Consider the following 26,846-nt stretch of genomic DNA (forward strand, 5'->3'; position numbering starts at 1 on the left):
GACTTCATAATTACCAAGATCATATGTTGAGCTTGCCTTAACATTCATCATATATTCTTGCAATATCTTTCTAGGTAGCAAGGTAATATGTTAACCATATAACCAATAACAAAATATTAGACTTACCTCATTGTGATGGCTTTCTCATCAAAACATCGACATCCTCATGGTCCATCTCCACAAGAATCTTCCTTCATGCATCATAGTGCCCAAGGATCGAACTTGATTACAAGTTATAATTTTGTTTTGGAGACTATACTGGATGTTGATCACTTTTCTATATAATCTAGTGAGAAAGTCTTGATCCTTTATTCATTCTAGAGTAAGTCAAATTCTTCTTTTAAGCATCGTATAACCATAGTAAGCATATTTTATGGTCAACTTTTTCTACAGGATTCTGTACATATGAATCCTACCCAAGAGAAGAGTTACTTCTAATATGCATCCCTATGCATCCATATAATCATCTAGTTATTTGACCTTAAATGAGCCTTCAATTTGACCAACTGGATTCTCTCATCCTTCAAGAGTATTGTTTCCACACTATATGGAATATATACTAACCTTGTCATAATGCTTAACCTTCCAAAATGATGGTTTTTATAGGATCTTGATGATCCATCTTAGCAAAATGACTACCTCTGACATAATGTTAGATAATGCTTGGATGAACAATAATACGCAAAATGGTCCTAATCTTCTAATTCATAAACTAGATGACTCTTATTGAAGCAACTTAATTAAGTAGACTCCAATTCTTCTACTATCACATGCTTCTACCTATGATGCCATACAAAATCAAAACCCTTCTAGAGTAAACAAAATCTCCTGACTAGAATGAATAGATTATAGTTTTTAAAAACTAAATTTGCACAAACATTGAAATCAAAACCCTGCTTTTAAATTCTACAAATTTACACAAACATTCAAATCAACACCTTATTTTTAAATTGTACAAATTACCAAACAACAAAAATTAAATTCTAAATCTTAAAACTAGCTTGAATTCACTATGTTTACTCTAATTTAACTATAATTAAACGAAAGAACACTTCTATCCTTCCCTTTACCCACTTCAAAAATATACTATGTAGTGTTCAAAGGAGCAATCTCTTTCCTAACGTTTCAAAAGCTTTTGGTTTATCACGTTGATATTTTTGCCTTATGGGCCGTCGAAGTACATTTCCATTTCGAACATATTTGAGGAGATGATTGCCGTCAATGAACCGCGAATTGCGATGCTATACATGCGTGTCGTGTAAATTATCGGCTCATGGGCGGAATAGAGGAATCCGCCATGGCCAAAGCTTCAGCGGCCTTGCCCTGGGAATGGATCGTCGAGAAGCTGGTTGACAATAAAGACATCGGCACACAGCTGCTCAAAGGTACTCCTAAATTCTACAACCTCCGCAAATCGCTTGTACAATATATGAGACTTTGCTCTCTAACGCAGAAATTTAATATAGGAGACTTTGCTCCTTTGTACAGCTATGGTATTCATGCACATTCCAGACATCAACAATTCTTCTTGCAGTAATCTGCAAGAGAGAATTGCGCTAAGATATATGGAGGAAGTTCTCTTACTTGACAGAGTCGAAGCACACGCGATCCCTCTAGTAAAGGTTGTTAGTTTGACAACGAACTTCAACCGTAGTTTAGTTTTTAGTTATGTACAGTTTTCTTTGTAACGAATAGTTTTGGTTATGTAACGGTAAATACATGAATATATCGAATGTCATGTAGAGGATATTGATCATCGAATAAAACAGATTCATATTCAGTTTGTTTTTCTTGGTCCTCTCTCTCATTTTCTTCTAGTGTTCTTTCTTTCTCTGCCATTAACTCTAGAAGTGGTATCAGAGCTAGACAAAAAACCCTGCAGTGCGAATTGTCCCCTGCAGTGCGAACCTGTGAGCATAGAATTGTGGACAGCGTTGAAGGCAGAATCCCACGGCTTGAAAAATACGAGGTTGTTCAGCAATTTGTTCAGAATTTTTTTTTAAAGAAAAACGGAAGGGTTTGCAGAAATTCTTTAAAGATAGCAGAAATTCAGTTTTTTAAGATAGCAGCAGAGATTGGAAAGGGTGTTGTAGTTGTTTTTTTTGAAGAACAAGCACGAAAAACAAAAGGGTTTGCAAGGGGAAAGTTATTTTTTTTTTCTAGGAAGGAGGGAAAATGGCCAAGATGTCGAATGCAAGATTCGAGGTGGAGAAATTCACCGGAAAGAGCAATTTTGCTCTTTGGAAACTGAAGGTCAAGGATCTGCTTGTGCAACAAGGGTTGCACAAGGCATTGGATGGGGTTACTAAGAAACCCACAACCATGACTACTACAGAGTGGGAGGACTTGGATGCCCGTGCTCTCAGTACCATCCGGCTATGTCTAGCGGATGAAGTTCGCTTCAACATCGTTGAAGAGACTACGGCGTCAGGTTTGTGGGAAAAACTTGAAAACCTTTATATGACAAAATCATTAACTAACAGAATTTATCTGAAACGACAATTATACAGTCTTCGAATGAAAGAAGGTTCAAGCGTTGCAGAACATTTGAATGTCTTTAATACACTAATTTGTCAATTAACAGATATGGAAGTAAAAATACAAGAAGAAGATAAAGCCATAACCTTGCTGTGTTCTCTGCCTGAATCATGGGATCACTTCGTAACCTCGATCAGCTTCAGCTCTGCTGATTCTTTGAAGTTTGAATCAGTCGTGGGAGCTCTTCTGTCTGAAGAGGTACGAAGGAAATCCAGCACTGATACAACTGCATCAGAAGCCATGGTTGCTAGAGGACGCTCAAAGGAAAGAGGAGACAAACCAAGAGGGTCTTCCAGGTCGAAATCGAAGGGCAAAAAGTGTAAGGCAAAATGTTGGAGCTGCGGTAAGGTTGGACACTTGAGGAAGGACTGTTGGAAACGGAAGGAATCCGAAAACCTGAAGAACAAAGCGAATCAGGCTGATTCAGGTATTGTAGACGAAGTTTTATCTGCTGAAGATTTGTGTATGATAGATGAAACTTCACCTGAGTGTAATGTCTCTCAGAGTTTTGATAGCTGGCTGTTAGACTCTGGTGCTTCGCATCATATGTGCCCACATAGAAACTGGTTTACTTCGTATGAAAATGTAAACGGTAGTTCTGTGTTTATGGGTAACAATATGTCATGTCAGACTGTTGGGATGGGAGATATCAGGATTAAAATGTATGATAACACAGTTAGGACATTAACTAGTGTTAGACATGTACCTGATTTGAAGAAAAATTTAATCTCTTTGGGAGTGTTGGATTCAGATGGTTATAAGTTTACAGGTCAGGATGGCGTCTTGAAGGTCTTCAAAGGTGCCCTTGTGGTTATGAAGGCAGAGAAGGTTGGGAATCTTTACAGGTTAAAAGGAAGTACTCAGGTCGGTGAAGCAGCGGTTGCGTCAGAAAAGGAAGAAGCAGGTACTCGTCTGTGGCATCAGCGTTTGGGTCATATGAGCGAGAAAGGTCTTCACATACTGATGAAACGTAAATCTCTTCCCGGTCTGAAATCCTTGAATTTAGATTTCTGTAAACATTGTGTGTATGGGAAACAGTGTAAACAGAGATTTAAAGTTGGCAATCATAATAGTAAAGATGTTTTAGACTACATTCATTCTTATCTGTGGGGGCCTTCCCCTGTTATGTCATATGGAGGTGCATTGTATTTTTTAACGTTCATTGATGATTATTCTCGTAAAGTTTGGGTCTATCTGCTAAAAAGGAAAGCTGATGTATTCAATGTGTTTAAACAATTTAAAGTAATGGTAGAGAAAAGAACAGGCAAATGTATTAAATGTCTAAGAACTGACAATGGTGGTGAGTTCACTTCTGTTGAGTTTGAACAATACTGTAAGGATGAGGGCATTGTTAGGCACAAAACTGCTGTTTATACTCCTCAGCAAAATGGTGTTGCTGAGCGTATGAATCGGACTCTTATGGAAAGAGCCAGAAGCATGATCAGCAATGCTAACTTGCAAAAGGAGTTGTGGGCGGAAGCAGTATCTACTGCTTGTTATTTAGTTAACAGATCACCCTCAGTAGCAATTGATTGTAAAATTCCTGAAGAAGTCTGGACAGGTCAGTCTTGTGACTATTCTCATTTGAGGATATTTGGCTGTGATGCTTATTCTCTGATTCCGAAAAATCAGCGTTCAAAGTTAGATCCAAAGTCGAAATGTTATGTCTTTGTTGGGTATGACTATGCAGTGAAAGGATATAGGTTGTGGGATCCTACATTGCGGAAGATAGTTATTAGTAGAGATGTAACATTTGATGAATCATCTTTGTTAAAATCAAATGTTGAAAGAATTGAACAGGAACAGGTATCGCCGAGTCAACGAGTTCAGTTGGAGGCCAGATCTTTCGGTGGCAGTCGAAAGGAAGGAGAGGCTTCTGGAGACAAAGGTGTTGAAGACACAAAGGAAGCCGTTGAAGCTTCTGAACCAGAGCAAGTTTCTGAACCAGTTCAGCAACCAGTCGCTCTGAGAAGGTCTACAAGGGAAAGGAAAACTCCCAAAAGGTATGAAGATTCTGCTGCTTCATCTTTTGCTTTGGTTACTGAAGATGGGGAACCGTATTGTTATCAGGAAGCGATAGATGATACAGATAGCGAGAAATGGAAAAAGGCTATGGAAGAAGAAATGGACTCCTTAGCCAAGAACAATACCTGGGATCTTGTAGAGCTTCTTGAAGGGAGAAGTGTTGTTGGATGTAAATGGGTCTTCAAGCTGAAACGGAAAGTTGATGGTAGTATTGAGAGATATAAGGCGAGACTGGTAGCAAAAGGGTATTCTCAGGTTGAAGGTATAGACTTTCATGAGATTTTTTCTCCAGTTGTAAAACTTGTTTCTATACGTACTGTGTTGGCACTAACTGCGTTGCTTAATCTTGAGTTAGAACAGTTAGATGTTAAAACAGCTTTTCTACATGGTGATTTGAACGAAGAGATATATATGGAACAACCAGAAGGTTTTGTACGAGGTCGCAGCAGAAGATTAGTTTGCAAGCTCAGGAAATCATTGTATGGTCTGAGGCAGTCTCCCAGACAATGGTACAAGAAGTTTGATTCCTTCATGGTGAGCCAGAACTTTATAAGAAGTGAGTATGATCATTGTGTGTACTTCAAAAGTTTCAATGGCATATTCATTATCTTAGCTTTGTATGTTGACGATATGCTTATTGCAAGCAAAAGCATGGAAGAGATCAACAGGTTAAAGGCTCAACTCTCTAGGGCGTTTGATATGAAGGATCTTGGAGCAGCAAAACATATCTTGGGCATGGAGATACACAGAGACAGGAAAAATGGTAAGCTTTGGTTATCACAGCAGAAGTATGTGGAGAAGGTACTTGAAAAGTTCTCTATGAATAATGTGAAACCTGTTAATGTTCCTTTAGCTTCCCATTTTAAGCTTTCTTCGGTTTTGAGTCCTAGAGATGATGAAGAAAAGCAGTATATGTCTCATGTACCATATGCAAATGCGGTAGGCAACTTAATGTATGCGATGGTATCTACAAGACCTGACATTTCACATGCAGTTGGAGTTGTCAGCAGGTTCATGGCAAATCCAGGTAAAGAACATTGGCAAGCAGTGAAATGGGTGCTTCGACATCTAAGAGGCACAAGAGATCATTGCATCGTCTTTGATGGTAGTGAAGGATCAGTCTGCGGATATGTAGATGCTGACTATGCAGGTGATTTGGACAAAAGAAGATCTACTACAGGTTACGTCTTTACTCTTGCAGGTGGAGCAATTAGTTGGATGTCAAAGCTTCAAGACACGGTTGCATTGTCCACTACCGAAGCTGAATATATAGCTGCTTCAGATGCCAGTAAAGAAGCAATCTGGTTAAAGGGTTTCCTCGATGAAATCGGAAGGACGCAGGAGAAAGTGAGTGTACTTTGTGACAGTCAAAGTGCTATTCACTTGGCCACAAACCCTGCCTATCACAGCAGAACCAAGCACATTGATGTGAGATATCATTTTCTGAGACATGTAATCGATGGTGGAAAAGTAGCTCTTAAAAAGGTCCACACACGAGAAAATTGTGCAGACATATTCACAAAGCCAGTTACAGTAGAGAAGTTGCGGTGGTGTTTAGCTTCTCTTGGCTTGCAGGAAAGATGATGAATGGGAAAGTTGTTGTCAAGGTGGAGTTTGTTAGTTTGACAACGAACTTCAACCGTAGTTTAGTTTTTAGTTATGTACAGTTTTCTTTGTAACGAATAGTTTTGGTTATGTAACGGTAAATACATGAATATATCGAATGTCATGTAGAGGATATTGATCATCGAATAAAACAGATTCATATTCAGTTTATTTTTCTTGGTCCTCTCTCTCATTTTCTTCTTGTGTTCTTTCTTTCTCTGCCATTAACTCTAGAAAGGTTCTGGTTAATTCATCTATACCAAACTCAAGTTCTGCCGCTGATCAGGGCTTGCTGCTCCGAGTTTGCACGGAGGTAACTGATGCTTTACAGAAACTGACATTCCAAGATTTAAATATCAAGTAACTTGGGTTAGAAGTGTGTCAGATATGAAGCTTTTAGGGTTTCACGTTCTGAACTAAAATATCTGCCAAGATTAGGCTAAATGTCTTTATTAATGAAAAGAATCTGGCATTTGCTTAACGTGGCTAGCGATCTTGTGTTGACTGTAACTTGATAGAAAGTGAAGGAGCTCTAATTCCATTTTGGATTTCGTGTAGTTAGGTCGTTTTAGGGCACGTAAGAGAGCTTGATGAAAATGGAGAAAGGGACTGGAACGGTTTTGAGAATGATTTAATACGCATATTTACAGAGGAGGATTCGTCACTGCCATTTATCAATCGGAGAAGCGAGCTCCTCCGGCTCTTGGAAGTATGTACGCCTTTCCTGTTATTGTATTTTTCTTGCTCATTTAAAAGCAAAAATGCAAGAAAAGCCTAAAAAACGTCAAACTCATGTTCTATGTGACAATAAAGGTTGTTTCTAACCATTACGAAATGCATACAAAGCATTAGCTCTATGTTACCCCAATGTTAAGGGGAATACACCAACTGTTTTTCAGGGCATAGGAGTGTTGGAAAATGCAATATGGCAGTTATTAATTTAGATTTTCCTTCACTTTAATAATTGCTTGTGAACTTTATTTATCTTTTTGTTTTTTTAATTAGATCTTGTTCATCAAACAATTATCAAGAGCAGATTAGTAAAGGCAGTAGAAACCTAAATTAGCCTCCAAGTCAGGGCAAAACCACTCTAAAGTGAAAACCCATAAAATCTCTTTTCTTCTTATAGAATCTGCTTCAAATGAGACAACCAACACTCAAACCCTAGACCAAGTCCTCCTCCAAGTACCAAGTCAGCCCTCCAAGAAGCTCTTCCAAGTAAATCAGATTGGCAAGGTTTGATCCTGCTTCAACTTGCTTCTAACTTTAGTTTCGTCCCCCAACTTCGACCCTGCAACTTCAGCTTTGTAATTGTTGCAGAAACCCTAATTCAGGCACATGGAAATCTTTCAAGAGATCCTTCTTTGAGCAAGACAATGTCTCCCAAGGTCAATAAAGTCAAATTAGAATACTCGCCCTTCCAACAGCTTGATCCTGCAACTTGATCTCCTGCAATTCGGACTTGCAGTTTCAGCCTTCCTGGAAGCTATAGAAACCCTAGATTTCGCACGTGTGAGAAAGATGGAGCCCAAAAACAAGCCTTTCTTTTTCTTTTTGGATTCTCATTGTCTTCTAGACCTTCACTCTTCTTGTTTTGCTTCTCCCAGTTTCAAGTCGAACTTCTTCTTGAGAGATCGAACTTGTGTGTGTGAATGTGCCAAATGAGGTCGAAATTGCTCCTATTTATAGCCTTTCTGGGGGGTCGAATTCCCTCCTTTAGGTTGACTTGTCGCTACCAGGGCTGACTTGTACTTTGGAGGTTTCTAGGACTTTCTAGACAAAATCAATTCTTTTACAAGGTACATTTTGCCCAGAAGGGTCTTATAATCATGATGTTGACTCTCTTGACTCATAACGATAAATCCCGTGACCTAACAAACCCTAGAAGCATGAAGAACATGCTTTTACCTAGAAGACCATCAACAAGAAGCATGAAACCCATGCCTTTAAAATAACAATTTTCTTTTTTCTTTTGTTTGTTACTTAAGATATACATATTGAAATGAGTACAATAACAACTATGAAAACCGAAACTAGTTACATTTTCAACACTCCCTGAAGAGTACAACATCATTCTCAAATTGAAGAGTTCTCATAAGAAGATTCAGATTGATAAGGCAATTGCAAGCATCGACATTATAACCAGCACTGTCATTGAGGCCTAACTAGACAAGCTCAATTTCATTTAAGAGCATTATGTTGGGAGGCTTTACATGAGATATCACATTACCTCTAAGGCACATACCTCATCCTAATGTTCACAAGGTATGTCCTTTTAGGACTATTCTTATCTTGGATTTTTATCCCTTAATCCTTAAAGAATATCAGTCCTCTTCGACCAATCTTATCTTGCATACTTGTCTTATCCTCAAAGAGTGTTTGATACCTTTCCTTTCTTGGATTGTCTATCCTTAAGGAAACCACAAATGCTTATCCAATCCTCCACCATTCTCTCTCCATGTCTTTCACTTAGACTTATGGCTGTTAGTCCCGGTCAAGTGCATGACACATGAAGAAGAGAATGCACATGTGATGTTCATCATCACTCCCTCTCAAACAGAGAGGAGATCCCTATTCTTACTTGGAATAGATTCTTGCTCCATCACTAATATCTTGTAGACTTCATACTCCCTCTAAAGCATAAAGGAGATTCACAACTTTTTATTATTAGAAAGTCACAGCCACAAGCTTTCTAGCTTGTCTTCATAAGAGTATCAACTACCTGTTTTTTTATGAAGATAGATGCATGGCTCCCTCTTTCCTTCGTATCTCATTATGTTGAGCTTTCTTCTTTTCTAGGTATCTTGGAGCCATCTTCTTCCTTCAATCTTGTTACAGGGTTCATGTCATCAATCTTGTACATCACTTTCATCTTTTCATCATTAATGAAGGCATTATATTGAGCCTTACCAAACTTCAAGCTAATCATAACTTCCTCATGGCAGTGATCTCCTTTATATGAGCTTGAACTGCAGGTTATCTTCTTGCACTGCTATCTTTTAATCCCAAGATGAAAACATCTTGACTTCATAATTACCAAGATCATATGTTGAGCTTGCCTTAACATTCATCATATATTCTTGCAATATCTTTCTAGGTAGCAAGGCAATATGTTAACCATATAACCAATAACAAAATATTAGACTTACCTCATTGTGATGGCTTTCTCATCAAAACATCGACATCCTCATGGTCCATCTCCACAAGAATCTTCCTTCATGCATCAGAGTGCCCAAGGATCGAACTTGATTACAAGTTATAATTTTGTTTTGGAGACTATACTGGATGTTGATCACTTTTCTATATAATCTAGTGAGAAAGTCTTGATCCTTTATTCATTCTAGAGTAAGTCAAATTCTTCTTTTAAGCATCGTATAACCATAGTAAGCATATTTTATGGTCAACTTTTTCTACAGGATTCTTTACATATGAATCCTACCCAAGAGAAGAGTTACTTCTAATATGCATGCATCCATATAATCATCTAGTTATTTGACCTTAAATGAGCCTTCAATTTGACCAACTGGATTCTTTCATCCTTCAAGAGTATTGTTTCCACACTATATGGAATATACACTAACCTTGTCATAATGCTTAACCTTCCAAAATGATGGTTCTTATAGGATCTTGATGATCCATCTTAGCAAAATGACTACCTCTGACATAATGTTAGATAATGCTTGGATGAACAATAATACGCAAAATGGTCCTAATCTTCTAATTCATAAACTAGATGACTCTTATTGAAGCAACTTAATTAAGTAGACTCCAATTCTTCTATTATCACATGCATCTACCTATGATGCCATACAAAATCAAAACCCTTCTAGAGTAAACAACAATGCATGCTATTCTAAATGAAGGAAAGATTAAATTCATAAAGAACCTGTTAGAGAGGATGCCTTCTTCAATAGTAGAGATCTTTGACATCTCTATTTTTGGCTTCTTCTCTGGTTCTCCCTTATCTTCAATTGTGAGAGCTTCACTTATTTCCTTTCTTTTGTTGTTCTACTTGATTGGACAATCCCTTTTAAAGTGTCCATATTCATTGCATCCAAAGCATTGAACCCTCGACATATCTGGCTTCTTCTTGGACTTTCCAAACTTTCCCTTCTTCAAATCCTTGGTTCTTGCAATAAAGGCTTGAGATTGTTCATTTGATTCAATGTCATCCTTTGCCTTGATCCTACTCTCTTCCAAGATGCATTGAGTCCACAACTCATCAAAAGGACTTGTATCTTTCGTAGAGTAAATGTTAGTTGCAAAATTGCTCCATTCTGGTGGCAAAGCATTCAATACACAAATGGTCATCTCACAGTAAATAATTGTCTCCCCAAGCCCATGCAATTGATCTCTTATTTTAGAAATCTTCATCAGATGGGAGGCTGTGTCTTCATCCTTTGATTTCCTTATACAATATAGTTGGTTTCTCAAGTAAATCTTTTGACCTGATGTGCTTATAGAGTACAACTTTACTAGCTTATCATACACAACCTTAGAAGTCTTTAAATCAACAACAAAGGGAACTATTTTGCTAGTTCTTGAGTTTTATCTTTGCTGGGTTCAACAACTTCACCAAGAACATATTCCATTACTTCATGTTCCACAAGTGCCAGGTCAATCATTTTCTTCCATGCTAGGAAATTTGTTGATCCAATGAGCTTATTGCTTTCCTTGCAGAAAGAACCCATATGATCCCGTAGATTCAGACATAGAGAAATAATATGATACTTGTCAATCAAGAGTCTTCTTCTTTGATAATGTCTCCAACTATCTTGATGCTTTCAAGATCTTCAAAGAGACTTCAGTGATATCCTTGAAATATGGTTCCTTCAACAACAACTTTCAAGAGTGATGAATGATATCAAGATCCTTTGATGCTTTCTTCAAAGATGCCTTTCAATGAGCCTTTTAAATAGATCTCCTTCTAAGAGAGATCAACAACCTTCTTGTAATCTTCCTCTTTCAAGCCTTTCTGTTAAAATTGGAAACTAGGGCAAAACTCCATGAGTGTCTTCTTATTTATGGCCGCTGATATTTTTCTTGGATTCCTCTCGTCGAGAGGTGTAGGATTGATCTAAAAATCATTCGATTCCGACATGTATTCATGGAGATATGAATTTATTTGTGTTATGTGACAACTCGTCAAGGTCGGCCAGCAACCAAATTACCCCCACTTGTCCTCCAAGTTTTAGTATAAATAGAGGTGGCCTTCAAGTCACTTTGACACACACACTCTTGTAATCTCTCTTCATTCTGTTTTGGGTTTGATGAAGAAGAGCATAGAGGGAGTGCCCTAGGATGTACACTATCCTAATTTACAGTCAATGAAGCAAGCCCTAATTGCATTTTCTGAGATGACAAGTATAGGGTGCAGGAAGCAGTGCTTCGTATAGGAAGGAGGGCTTCATATTGGGTGCAGACAACATGATCACATGCCCCACAAGTAGTCAAGGACTCGGGTAAGGGAGTTGCAGTCAAGAAGGCAGAGAGCACACATTCAAGACCACGCATGGAAAGGCAGGGTCTGATTGCACCTCAACTAGGGTATTAGGTGCAGTCATGACCAGAACTCATAAGCATAATATAGACGCAGATCAAATCGATATACTGCCTATGAATCAATGCTCAAATGGACAAGGAACTATAGATTTCGGATGGGGTTATTGCAGTAAGGTCCAAACTTCATGGAGAGCTAACCCTTAGTATGACAGTCTTTGCATTACATGGATAAGGCATGAAATGTATGTTGTCATGATATTCCTGTAGAGTACTAGGTACGAGGATGAGCAATCATGGATTTGTTTTATAGATCACATCTCTGTCTATAAGGAAAAAGCAGTACCAAAGCTCCAGCAATCTGATAATGAAGGAATGTAACTAGGTCTATTCAATAGTAATCACTGTCTCAGTCATGATAAGGATATAAGATACAGTCATCATGATGAAGACTTCAATGTAACTTCGTTGACATAATGAAATGACTGTCATAATAGAGATCTCAGTGCATCTATGAAAACATAGAGATCACAGTGAAGGTCTGAATGGATCAGGTTGACATGGTAAAGAAGCAACAGTGAAGACCTCTGTGATATTGTAGTAATGGCTTGAATGTGCAACATAGTGCAACATGACAGTGGTGCAACATAATGATGATGAATGGTGTAGCATAGTGATGATGAATGGTGCAACATAGTGCAACATGAGAGTGGTGCAACATAATGATGATGAATGGTGCAACAAAGTGCAACATGGTGCAACATAGTGATGATGAATGGTGCAACACAGTGCCTCATGACAATGTGTGCAACATAATGATGATGAATGGTACAACGTAGTGCGACATGAATGGTGCAACACAGTGATGGGTGCAACACAGTGATGGGTACAATATGGTGATGGAATCACCTGTGTTCAGATCTGCTACCTCATGTGTCATCTTCCTAGAGAAGATCTCTGCTCGTATTATGACAAGTCAAAATGTTGACTTCTGATGTATATGTACTATCTCTCTCTCTCTGCTGAACTATTAAAGAACATAAGAAGAATTGATCAAGGGTTCCCCACATTGGGGTTTGTCCTTGGCTGGCACCACATCTTGTGTCCTCTTGTCTTGGTTTGTCTTTTGCGATTTATGTTTATTTTCTATCTGCATTTTACTATCATGCTTAATGTGATTGCTAATCTGGAATTGATATTGAACTAATATGGAAAATTGAAGTAAATTTGCTCTCAGCATAAAACATACCTAAAATTTAACATGGTTTCAGAGCTAAGGTGAAGACAAAGCCCAAGCAAGAGTGAAAGAGTAATCACCAAAGACAGTTGGATAAGGTCAAAAGACTCAATGGGTTCCTCATCCCACTTCAAATTCACCAAGGGTGAAGTCGTAGCAAAGAAGATTATCAAAGTGGCACAGCGAAAGCATCTGGTGGCCTACCTATAGGTCACTTCAATGGGAAGTCCGGATCTGAGAATGGAAGGAAAGGCAGATGCCTTGCTTGCAATAAGTTTGGCCATTATGCAAGGAAGTGTCCAAATAGAAGGGACACATCACTTGATGATGATAACAATCATTCCATGGGTATCTTCAATGATCAGAGAAATGACAGGTACAATGGCAAAGGAAAAGGGAATGCAGGTCATCAAGGAAATGGTCGTCTCTTCAAGAAAGAAAGGATCTCCAGGTATGAAGAATATAATGTTGTTTCAAATAAGCAAGAGGAGATCAGCTCTCTTCACTACCTCCCCTCTGGACACTTTGAAAAAGTGGTATATTTATAGTGGTGCATCAAGGCACTTCATCGGATACAAGGAAGCTCTCTCTAATTTGATAGAGAAGGAGACAATCGTGGAGATTATTCTTGGAGAGGATGCCACCTATCTCGGAAAGGGTGTAGGGAATGCTACCCTTCAATTGAATGAGAGTAGCACGATTCATTTACAAGAAGTTCTTTGTGTACCTGATCTCAAGAAGAACCTGGTGTCCATTTCGGCAGTGGAAGTCAAAGGTTTCAAGGTGGCATTGATCGATGGAAAGGTACGTGTTTGAAAATGGAATATTCAAGATGCTTTTACTCATGGGTTCAGGGTTGGCAATTTGTATCAAGTTGCAGGAAGTCCATTAGGGACCATGTCATGTGACACATCTCTTCAATGACACCGGAGGTCTGCTCATCTTCGTCGTAAGACCCTACCCGATGTGAGACAGATGGTGATAGGGATGCCTGAATCCAAAGAAGAGCATGAAGGTACATGTCCAAGATGTACCGAAGGAAAATTTACAAGGGGACCATTCCCCTCATGTAATAGCAAGACCATGGATGTGGAACAACCAGAGGGGTTTGAGATTCATGATCGGGAAATCTCACGTATGCAGGTAGAAGAAAGCCCTCTATGGCTTGAAGCAAGCACCCCGGGCCTGGTATGAAAGGATAGACAACTATTTGATGAAGCTGAGACTCACTAGGAGTGACGCCAATCCAAACCATTGCTTGAAGGTTGTGGATGATAGACCTCTCATACTGGCACCTTATGAGGACTACCTCTTTTTGACAGGTGTAGACCCTCTCATTTGCAAAAGTGAGAGGGAGTTGGATTCCGGATTTGGAATGATGAACTGCAAGCCCGTGACTACCTCGATGAAGCCTAACTTTAAGAAGTTATGCGATAGTGATGCTGGACTTGATTTGGGAAATGCCTCTGAGTTTCATAAACTCACACTAGCATTGATGTTCTTGGTGAACTCCCGCCTGGATATATGTTTTGCAGTTAGCATATTGAGCTCATATATGGTTGAGCCTCACTGGATTGGTGCCCAGAATCATTTGAGATATCTTCAGGGCACAATCTCTCATGGATTGAGATACACTGCCAGAAATATGACGCTGCATGATTATTCTGTTGCTGACTGGGTAGGCAGTGTGGAGGATCGCAAGAGCACTTTTGGGTGCTGATTCTCTTTGGGTTATGCTTCAAGATCTTGGATGAGCAGGACGCAGAAGTCGGTTGTTTTGAGCACCAATGAGGTCGGATACATAGCTGTGAGTATGGCCTCCTGTGAAGCTGTCTGGTTGTGGAAGCTCTTCTGTGAGTTGGTTGGACTCGTGCTGGATACCATCGTGATCTTCTGTGACAACCAGAGGGGGATTCGATTGTTAAGGAATCTCGTGTTCTATAATCGCTCCAAGCATACAAACATCAGGTACCACTTTATCTGGGATATGGTACAACGAGGAGCAGGAAGGCTCCATCACTCTGGGACTGATGTGCAGGTCACCGTTATTCAGATAAAGCCCCTGGGAAAGGTCAAATTCTTGACTTTCTGAGAACGACGAGGAGTCGTGGAGAGACTTTCTCCTGAAGGTCCTATATGATATGGACATTGAGCTCTGGGAGCTCCGAGGGCTTGGGGGTACTTCTTGGAGTGATGAGCAACCATAGGGTGAGTGGTTCAGCCTTCCCCTAGTGGTCTGCTATGTAGGCAGGATGAGTGGCTCATCCTTCTCCCATCAAGATACAATCATAGGGTGAGTGGTTCAGCCTTCCCCTAGTGATTTTTTGTGTAGTGAGTGGTTCAACCTTCCCCTGGGATACCCCGTGGCGACATGTAGGCAGGATGAGTGGTTCATCCTTCTCTTGCTGAGACATCCTACCCATGCAGTTTGGGACGCATGGGAAGTACCTCGCATCTGGCCAATGAGTAGGGAAATGAGGATAGGGACCATAGTAGTACCGATTGATGCATCATGTAACTATTGTACTCCCTATGCTAGGATGATATTGATCTGGGGTCAATTGGAACTGACTTCGGGTCAGTAAGAGTGTTTTGACACTCTCTTTATTTGGAACTGATTTCAGATTAGTAAGAATGATATAACTCACTCTCTTTTGGAATTGATTTCGAATTAGTGAGAGTGGTATGATACACTCTCTTTATTTGGAATTGATTTTGGATCAGTAAGTGTGGTATGATACACTCTCTTTATTTGGAACTGACTTCAGATCAGTAAGAGTGGTATGAGACACTCTCTTTTATATAGGACTGACTACGGGTCAATAGAGGATGGTATGATACATTATCGATCACTTCTTCTTCTTCATAGTTAAGCAAAGCAGAGCAGAACAGAGCAGTGCAGGGCACTGATACCTGAGATAGTACGGATTGGCAGATGGATTAGCAGATGGAATTCTCCCTAGTTGAGAGGGAGTGTTAAAATTGGAAACTAGGGCCAAACTCCATGAGGGTCTTTTTATTTATGGCAGCTGATATTTTTCTTGGATTCCTCTGTAGGATTGATCTAAAGATCATTCGATTCCTACATGTATTCATGGAGATATGAATTTACTTGTGTTATGTGACAATTCGTCAAGGTCGGCCAACAACCAAATTACCCCCACTTGTCCTCCACGTTTTAGTATAAATAGAGGTGGCCTTCAAGTCACTTTGACACACACTTGTAATCTATCTTCATTCTGTTTTGGGTTTGATGAAGAAGAGCATAGAGGGAGTGCCCTAGGATATACACTATCCTAATTTACAGTCAATGAAGCAAGCCCTAATCGCATTTTCTGAGATGACAAGTATAGGGTGCTGGAAGGAGTGCTTCGTATAGGAAGGAGGGCTTTGTATTAGGTGTAGACAACATGATCACATGCCACTGCAGGTAGTCAAGTACTCGGATAAGGGAGCCACAGTCAAGAAGGCAGAGAGCACACATTCAAGACCACACATGGAAAGGCAGGGTCTGACTGCACCTCGGCTAGGGTATTAGGTGCAGTCATGACCAGAACTCATAAGCATAATGAAGACGCAGATCAGATCGATATACTGCCTATGAATCAATGCTCGGATGGACAAGCAAGTATAGATTTCGGATGGGGTTACAGCAGTAACGTCTAAACTTCATGGAGACCTAACCCTTAGTATGACAGTCTTCGCATTACATGGATAAGGCATGACAAGTATGTAGTGATGATATTCCTGTAGAGTACTAGGTACGAGGATGAGCAGTCATGCATCTGTTCTATAGATCACATCTTTTTCTATAAGGAAAAAGCAGTACCAAAGTTCCAACAATCTGATAATGAAGGAATGTAACTAGGTCTATTCAATAGTAATCACTGTCTTAGTAATGATAAGGATATAATATATAGTCATCACGATGAAGACTTCAATGTAGACTTCGTTGACATAATGAAATGACTGTCATAATAGGAGATCTTAGTGCATCTATGAAAACATAGAGATCATAGTGAAGATCTCAATGGATCATGTTGACATGGTAAAGAAGCAACAATGAAGACCTCAGTGATACTGTAGTAATGGCTTGAATGGTGCAACATAGTGTAGCATGACTGTGGTGCAACATAATGATGATGAATGGTGCAGCATAGTGCAGCATGACAGTGGTGCGACATAGTGCAACATGACAGTGGTGCAGCATAATGATGATGAATGGTGCAGCAAAGTGCAGCATGATGCAACATAGTGATGATGAATGGTGCAACATAATGCAGCATGACAGTGGTGCAACTATATACAAACCTAAACTAAATGAAAAAGAAACTAATGAAAATAAAACCTAAAAACTAAACTAACACACACATACATGAAATAAATTTTTTTAAATGTTTTATTGTTTTGCAGCTGTTGTGTGCAGGTTCTGATGGCGGAAGGAGTTCGAAGTTGGAAGAAGAGGCACACAGAGAGGTCAGCAACGAAGGAGGATAGGAATGCGGAGCTGTTGCGGATCAAAAAGAAGGGGAAGCGATGGGTAGCAACGGACAGGAGAAAAATTGCGGGTTTCTCTGGCAGCGTGAATGAGCAACTGAAGGTAGCCACAGAGAAGGTGCAGCGAGGGAAGGGAAGAGTGACTGCGGTTTAGGTAGCAAGATGGAGAATAAGGCTGCGTAAAGGAGGCAATATGCAGGTTTTGATCTTGTGTTTGTGGGACGGATGCTTGGACGGGCAGCGTAAGGAGAGATTTGCGTGAGGGCTGGACAAGATTGCGTGAAGGATAGAGCAATGGGGAGCCAGATGAGGACAACAGGTGAGGGAAATAAAACTGGGATTGCAAGCAGAATGGCAACAACAAATTTGATGTCAGAGGATGAGAAAATACAGGGTTTGGTGGCAGCAAGGGTCCTGTAAAAAAATAATTCGAAATTGCACAGTGAACCCTGAGACCAGGCAACAAATCGATCTGCAAAATGGTGGCCCAGAAATTCTTTAAATCACCAGAACCTCAAAAAAATTCCAACAATCTTAATTTAAAATTTTAAATCCTTCTACTTCAGATTTCTTAATGAAACCTTCATGAAAATTTCCAGATCTGAAAATAAATAAATTCAAACCCTTGGACTGTGAAATATGGATATGATCCCTGCCAAAATGATGCTGATGGACCCCTAAAGATCCAGATCTTACCCTCCAGGGCCTAGATCTGGACTCTGCACAGCTTTCAGCTTCAGATCTACAGCTACAAGACAACAAGAAACACCCAAACGATATAAAAAATGACCCAAAAAACTAAAACTCCGAAAACCCAAGTTAGAAAACTGAAAATAATTATAGATCTATATACATGAATGGCAAATCTATTAGATCTAAGGAGTGTGAGTCCAACTCCGCTCCCAGATCTGATAATCTGAGACTCTCAACATCCCGATCTATCGATTTAGCACAGAAAAATTTAAAATTTTCAAATTTTAAAGGAGGTACTGAGCTCAAAACCCTTCATGCATCACCCATAAAAAGTATCTTATGATAAGCCCGGGATCAGATTTAAGTTGGGCTCTTTAGAAACCATGGATTGAAAGTTGGCTGGTTCAACCGAGAACTTCCTCGAATGCCCGATGATCTAAAAATCAAGACTTTCGTACAAAACTCAATTCAACCATCAACATAGAGTGAAAAAACGATAATAAAATTCAGATTTAATAGGGATACCTGTTATTATATTCAAAACTTAAATTATCATTCAAACCGCAACGATTGAGCAAGATACCTGTACTCAAATCACTCTTCAGAAAACTATCATCAATGGCTAAAAAGAAATCTATGCATGCAAATGACACATCTTACAGTGTTTCCACGAAGAGTAACACCAACAAAAATTAACCCCAAAGTCTTTCTTTATTGCTCATAAAAAGATTACAAAAGAGCTTTTCGCTTAGTACACGATCTAGAGATCGGATGATCCTGACAGACAAAATGACCTTCTATTTAAAGATAAATCCTCCAATGGCTAGTTTGAGTGATCCACGTCAAAACAATCTCGACCGTTGATGAGGATCAAAATTTCTTTTAATCTCATCCATCGAAATTTTAAATTATTGAGGAAATTCGAAAATTTCAATTAAATGTGTTTTAATTAATTTAAAAATTAAAGTTTTGAATTAATTTCCTCAAAATTTTGACTTGGACTTAACCCTAAGGACCAAGGGCTTAAAATTTAGCAAAATAATTAATTTACCTTAGTCCCTGGACCTCTTAAAATTTAATTTTTTAAGGACCAACGAATTTTGCCTTCAGGGAATTTAAATTTACCTAGGACCTAGAATTAATTAAATTTCTGGCTTAGGATTTTAATTAATTTTGGCCAGAAAATTTAATTAATTAACCTATGAGGGGATAAATTATTTTTCCAACCCTCAGGACACTTTACATCATGATTTTCACATTTTTTACATCTCAAGGGGGAAAACCCATTTGCAAAAGACCTTCACAGACTACCCAATTCTGCGACACAAATATAATTAAGCTGACCAAGCAATTTGTAACCTAACCAAATAGTTAGGATTATTCCCAAATCACTTTTACATAGATTCGATCTAGAACACTAGGACTCCCCTAAGATCCCAGTGACAAAATCCACTTCGGCTTTGGGTAAGGCTGAAGGAAAACTCTGCTGACCATCCGAGAATGGATTGGTGAGACAAAAAACCTCTCGGAATTTAGATCGTCACCAGAAAATTAGGTTTACCTAGGCAATTACATACACGACACGGATCTGCTGAGATTATTTACAATTTACACATACAGAAAGGGTTTACATTATAACATGATGATCAGGCCCGTGGTGATAGTTGAACGTCAAGCCTTACTATGCATGAGTTAAGGGGATCTCTTTTGCGAAAAGAAGTTTCCTCCATTGATGAATATTTGAAATATTTCAAAAGCTCATGGGCAAAAACATGATGTACCATCATGTCAGATGGATGGACGGATCAAAGGAACCATACCATCATAAACTTTCTTATCTTTTGCCCACAGGGAAACATGTTTCCAAAATCAGTTAATGCATCTGATAGGGTGAAAGATGCACACTTGTTATTTCAGCTTTTGGATGAGGTTGTTGAAGAGGTGGGGGTGGCTAATGTTGTTCAAATCATCACAGATAATGCCTCTAACTATGTTCTTGCTAGTAAAATGTTCGAGGAAAAACACAAAACCATCTTTTGGACCCCATGTGCTGCACATTGCATAGACCTCATGCTTGAGGATATTAGAAAAATAGATTGGGTCAAGAACACTGTAGAGCATGCCAAAAGCATAACAAAATATATCTACAATCACTCATGGATTTTGAGCTTAATGAGGAAACACATAGGGGGCAGGGATATTATTAGGCCTGCCATCGCTAGATTTGCAATTCATTTTCTGACATTGCAATCTATGCTTTCCCAACATAGAAACTTGCAAAGGCTGTTTTCTAGTGATGAATGGAATGAAAGCCAATGGTCTCGCAAACATGATGGAAAATATGTGAAAAAGAAAGTTAATAAAGAAATATTTTGGAAAAAGGCAGTAGAGATTGTGAAGGTCGCTGAGCCACTGGTTAAGGTGTTGTGGTTGTGGATGCAGAAAGATTGACTATGGGCTTCATTTATGAGGCTGTGGATCAAGCAAAGGAGCAAATAAAGACAACATACAATGATTGTTAAGTTTAGGTATGTTCTATGCTTAGAGCAATTTATTTCAATTTTCATAGTTAGCTCAATAACTTTTCCAGATTAGCGATCACATCAGCATTAAAGTAAACTGCAGATAGAACATAAACATAAATCGTAGAAGACAAGCCAAGACAAGAGGACACAAGATGTGGCTCTAGCTAGGGACAAACCCCAATGTGGGGAAACCCTTGATCATTTCTTCTTATATGTTCTTCAACAGTTCAACAGAGAGAGAGAGGTATAGTACATTTACAACTGAAGTCAACACTTTGACTTATCTAGATGAGAGCATAGATCATCTCTAAGGAGATGATACATGAGATTAGTTGAAGACATGCCGCTTCAACTGATTCTCCAAGGTGATTCCTTCACCTATCATCGTGCTGCATTTTGTTATCATGTTGCGCCTCACTGTGCTGCACCATGTTGCACCCATCATCACAATGCTGCATCTCATCATGCTTCATCAATCATGATGGTACCCATCACTGTACTGCATCATGTGCCATTGCTGCACCATGTTGCCATACTGACCTATGTGTTTGCTGCACCTAGCTAGCTTGCTGTCCCTTGCTTGCTTGTTGTCCTGAGCATGCTTGTTGTCCCTAGCATGCTTCCTGTCCCTAGCATGGTAGTTGTACTTGCTGCACTAAGTATCATGCTGCTGTCCCAATGTGTTATACTAGCAGCACTATGAACTTGCTATATCATATTGTTGTACCTCACCATTGTGTTGCCCCTCATTATGCTGCAACATTCATGAACATGCTGCTACAATATATCTGCCGCTTGCAACATCATGCTGCTTCAATGTATCATCACTGTTTTCTTCATCCAAGTGACTGTACTATTATCAACGCAGTCCTAACATACGCTGCGTTGCTGGACAGACTTCAATGTATACCCTTCAACACTCTTCTCCATGTCATACAAGCCTCTTTCAGACCTTCTCCTCCATGGCTGTGATTGGGGCATGCTTGAATAGTCTTCCTTTATATCACCTGGAGGACTGCAGTTAGGGCAGCATAGAGCTTCTCCATAGGGCTACGTATAGGGCAGCGTAGGGCTCTCCACAGAGTTGCATATAGGGCAACATAGGGCTCTCCATAGAGATGTGTATAGGGTAGTGTAGGGCTCTCCAATAGAGCTGCGTATAATGCAACATAGGGCTCTCCAATAGAGCTTTGTATCGGGCAACCTAGGGCTCTCCTCGAGCTGTGTATAGGGCAGCGTAGGGTTCTCCATAGCACTGTGTATAGGGCAGCATAGGGCTCTCCAATAGAGCTGTGTATAGGGCAGTGTAGGGCTTCTCTTTTAGACCAGCAATTAGATCTCTCCTTGCTGCGTTATGTAGGCTTCCTTCACTGCGTTAAAATCTCTTCCATGATAGCGTTAGGATCTAGGGCATCCTCTAGGGTAGCGTATCCTCTTTAGATCTCTCCTCCCACCAAAACCCAAAGACGAGTGGAGAGGAAGAGATCACCAAGAGGATGTGTGTGCAAATGACTTTCAAGGCACCTCTATTTATACTAAAATGTTGAGCACAAGTGGGGTTTATTTGGTCGCTGGTCAACCTTGATGAATTGTCCCATAACAAAAATAAATTCATATTTCCATCAATACTTATCGGAATCGAAGGATCTTTAGATCAATCCTACATCTCTCGATGAGAGGGATCCAAGAAAAATATCAGCTGCCATTAATAAGATGACCCACATGGAGTTTGGCCCTAGTTGCCAATTTTAACACTCCCTCTCAACTAGGGAGAACTCCATTCGCTGATCAATATATCCAACTGTACTATCTCTGCCATCAGTGCCCTGCACTACTCTGCTGAGCTCTGCTCTGCTTTGTTGAACCATGAAGAAGAAGAATTGATCGAGAATGTCTCATGCCATTCGCTACTGACCTGAAGTTAGTTTCATCTGAAGAGAGTGTGTCATATCACTCTTACTGACCTGAAGTCAGTTTTATTGGTCCCAGATCAATATCACATGAGAGTGTCTCAAACCACTCATACTGATCCCAGATCAATGGAGGTCATCCTAGCATAGGTAGTACGATAGATACAACAATTAGTCCATCGATAGTACTACTATGGTCCCTAACCCCATTTCTTTGCTCATTGATAAGATGAGAGGTACTTCCCATGAGTCCCAGACTGCATGGGTAGGATGCCTTGATAGGAGAACTAATCATCCTGCCCAACAGGAGAACGAATCATCCTGTCAAACAGTCGCCACAGGAGAACTAATCTTCCTAGCCCACAAGAGAACTAATCATCCCGTCCCAAAGTCGTCACGTGGTATCACAAGGGACAGTTGAACCTTTCACCCTGTACATAGCACATCACCAGGGGAGGGTGAGTGGCCCTGTGGTTGTATGTCGCTCCAGTAAGTACCCCAAGCCCCCCAAAGGTCCCAGAGCTCAATGCATGCAACATGAAGGACCCTTATAAGAAGGTCTCTCAACGACTCCAAGTCGTTCGGGAAAGTCACAAATTTGACCTTTCCTCGGGGCTTTGACAAAATGTCTGCGACCTGTACATCAGTCTCAATGCAATGGAGCCTCCTCGCTCATCGACTTACCATATCCCAGATAAGGTAGTATTTGATGTCTATCTGTTGGAGCAATCATCGAATACAAGATTCCTCAACAATCGAATCCCCCCTGGTTGTCACAGAGCATCACGGTGGTATTCATCATATGTACAAACAACTCACTGAAGAGCTTCCACAACCAGGCAACTTCACACGAGATCATACTCGTAGCTATGTATTCGGTCTTGGCGGTGCTTATAGCAACCGACTTCTGCTTCCTGCTCATCCATGATATTGAAGCAGAACCCAAAGAGAACCAACACTGAGAAGTGCTCTATTGATCCTCCACACTGCTTGCCCAGTCAGCATTTGAATAATCATGCAGCTTCATATTTCCGGCAGTGTATCTCAATCCATGAGAGATTGTGCCCTGAAGATATCTCAGAAGATTCTTGGCACCAATACAGTGAGGCTCAACCAAATATGAGCTCACCATGCTAACTGCAAAACATATGTCCAGACGGAAGTTCACTAAGAACATCAATGCAAATGAGTTTATGAAACTTAGAGGCATTTCCCAAATCTGGTCCGACATCATCACAATTAATAATAATAAGTAAAAATTAATAATAATAATAATAATAATAATAAAAATAATAATAATAATAATAAAAATATATATATATATATATATAATAATAAAAATGAATAATAAACAAATGACGACCTAATTTCTCACTTCATTCCTTAATAACCCTCTTATATATATCAATGATCATAGCTCTGTGATACATCATTAATTTTAAAGATTATCTATTGCCGCATCCCCTGATGATGGACTCACTTCGTAGTCCGAAACGTTGGGTTCACAAAACTCTACAACAGGTCATTCCTCCTCTATCTAAAACCATTCTCACCTGTATGGATTCTCTATTTAACATCATCACAATATAACTTCTGAAAGTTAAGATCTTCGAGGTAGTCACGGGCTTGCAATTTACCATTCCACATTCGGAATCCAACTCCCTCTTACTTCTGCAAGTGAGAGGGTTTGCACATGTCTGAAATAGGTCGTCCTCAGAAGGTGTTGGTATGAGAGGTCTATCATCCACAACCTTCAAACAATGGTTTGGATCGACTTCACTCTTAGTGAATCTCAGCTTCATCTGACAGTTATCAATCCTCTCATGTCAAACCCGGGGTGATCTGCTTCAAGCCATAGAGGGATTTCTTCCATCGGCACACATGAGATTCCCTATCATGAATCTCAAACCCCTCGGGTTGTTCCAAACCTATGGACCTGCTACACGAGGGGAATGGTCCCCTTGTAAGATTTTCCCTTCGGTACATCTCAGACATGTACCTTCATGCTCCTTTTGAATTCAGGCATCCCTGTCATCATTTGACTTACAGACCTCCGGTGCTATGTGTCAATTGACATGGTCCCCTATGGACTTTCTGCCAACCCTGAACTCAAAGATAAAAGCATCTTTGAAAATTCTATTTCCAAACACATACCTTTCCATCGATGAATGCCACCTTGAAACCTTTTGACTTCCATTGCTGAAATGGACGCCAGGTTCTTCTTGCGGTCAGGTACATAAAAGAGATTCTTGTAAATGAATCGAGTTACCCACATTCAATTGAGGGGTAACATTCCCTACACCCTTTTCGGGATAGGTGGCATCGACTCCAAGTATAATCCCACAGTTGTTTCCATCTCTACCAAATTCGAGAGAGCACCCTTCTATCCGATGAGGTGCCTTGAAGCACTACAATCAATAAGCCAAATTCCCAAAGAATCTGAAGGAGAGTGCCAATACAAGATGACGCTTCTTTATCTTATTAGAAACAACATTTGATTCCTCATACCTGGGGTTCCTTGCTTTCTCTGATGAGTTGGCCGTTTCCTTGATGACCTGCATTACCTGTCATTCCTCTGATCATGGAAGATGTCCCTGGAATGATTGTTATCATCATCAAGTGATGTGTCCTTTCCATTCGGACACTCCTTCGCATAATCGCTGAACTTATTGCAACCAAGGCATCCGCCTTTCCTTCCACCCTTAGATTCAGACTTCCCATTGAAGTGATCTTTAGGTAGGCCATCAGAAGCTTCCGCTGCGCTATTCTAATAATATTCTCTGCTTCGATTTCACCCTTGGTGAATTTGAAGAGGGATAAGGAATCCACTGATCCTTTTTTCCTTTTCCAATTGTCTTCGAAGATTGCTCTTTCACTCTTGCTTGGGCTTTGTCTTCACCTTAGCTCTGATACCATGTTAAGTTTAGGTATGTTCTATGCTTAGAGCAATTTATTTCAATTTTCATAGTTAGCTCAATATCTTTTTCAGATTAGCAATCGCATCAACATTAAAATAAATTGCAGATAGAACATAAACACAAATCGCAGAAGACAAGCCAAGACGAGGACACAAGATGTGGCTCTAGCCAGGGACAAACCCCAATGTGGGGAAACCCTTGATCATTTCTACTTATATGTTCTTCAATAGTTCAACAGAGAGAGAGAGAGAGAGAGAGAGATAGTACCTTTACAACTGAAGTCAACACTTTGACTTATCTAGATGAGAACATAGATCATCTCTAAGAAGATGATACATGAGATCAATTGAAGACATGCTGCTTCAACTGATTCTCCAAGGTGACTCCTTCACCTATCATCGTGCTGCATCTCATCATCATGTTGCGCCTCACCGTGCTGCACCATGTTGCACCCATCATCAGAATGCTACATCTCATCATGCTTCATCAATCATGACAGTACCCATCACTGTACTGCGTCATGTGCCATTGCTGCACCATGTTGCCATACTGACCTATGTGTTTACTGCACCTAGCTAGCTTGCTGTCCCTTGCTTGCTTGTTGTCCCTAGCATGCTTGTTGTCCCTAGCATGCTTGCTATCCCTGGCATCCTAGTTGTACTTGCTGCACTGAGTATCATGTTGCTGTCCCAATGTGTTATACTAGCAGCAATATGAACTTGCTATATCATATTGCTATACCTCACCATTGTGCTGCACCTCATTATGCTATGATACACTTCATCGTTGTACCCATCATGCTGCAAAATTCATCAACATGTTGTTGCAATATATCTGCTGCTTGCAACATCATGCTGCTTCAATACATTATCACTGTTTTCTTCGTCCAAGTCATTGTACTATTATCAACATAGTCCTAACATTTGCTGCGTTGCTGGACAGACTTCAATGTATATCCTTCAACACTCTTCTCCATGTCATACAAGCCTCTTTCAGACCTTCTCCTCTAGGGCTGTAACTGGGGCATGCTTGAATAGTCTTGGTTTATATCACCTGGAGGACTGCAATTAGGGCAGCATAGAGCTTCTCCATAGGGCTGCGTATAGGGCAGCGTAGGGCTCTTCACAAAGCTACGTATAGGGCACCGTAGGGCTCTCCATAGAGCTGTGTATAGGGCAACGTAGGGCTCTCCAATAGCGCTGTGTATAGGGCAGCATAGGGCTCTCCAATAGAGCTTTGTATAGGGCAGCGTAGGGCTCTCCTAGAGCTATGTATAAGGCAGCATAGGGTTCTCCATAGAGTTGTGTATAGGGCAGCGTAGGGCTTTCCAATAGAGCTGTGTACAGGGAAGCATAGGGCTCTCCAATAGAGCTGTGTATAGGGCAGCGTATGGTTTCTC

General features: G+C 40.1%; 1 protein-coding gene across 1 annotated transcript in view; it reads left to right on the plus strand.

The window, feature by feature from the left end:
- Positions 1–1,550: 1,550 nt before the first annotated feature.
- Positions 1,551–26,846, plus strand: part of LOC149198932 (uncharacterized) — a 103,418-nt gene continuing 78,122 nt past the window's right edge. Inside the window, exon 1 of the mRNA XM_089402223.1 lies at positions 1,551–1,622. Coding sequence (XP_089258349.1) covers positions 1,566–1,622 — 57 coding nt within the window. The 5' untranslated portion in view covers positions 1,551–1,565. The remainder of the gene's footprint in view (positions 1,623–26,846) is intronic.

This window comes from Pinus tabuliformis, chromosome 2_1 (assembly GCF_031772625.1).
Source record: "Pinus tabuliformis cultivar Carrire ecotype Pingquan chromosome 2_1, CPIR1, whole genome shotgun sequence".
NCBI lineage: Eukaryota > Viridiplantae > Streptophyta > Pinopsida > Pinales > Pinaceae > Pinus > Pinus tabuliformis.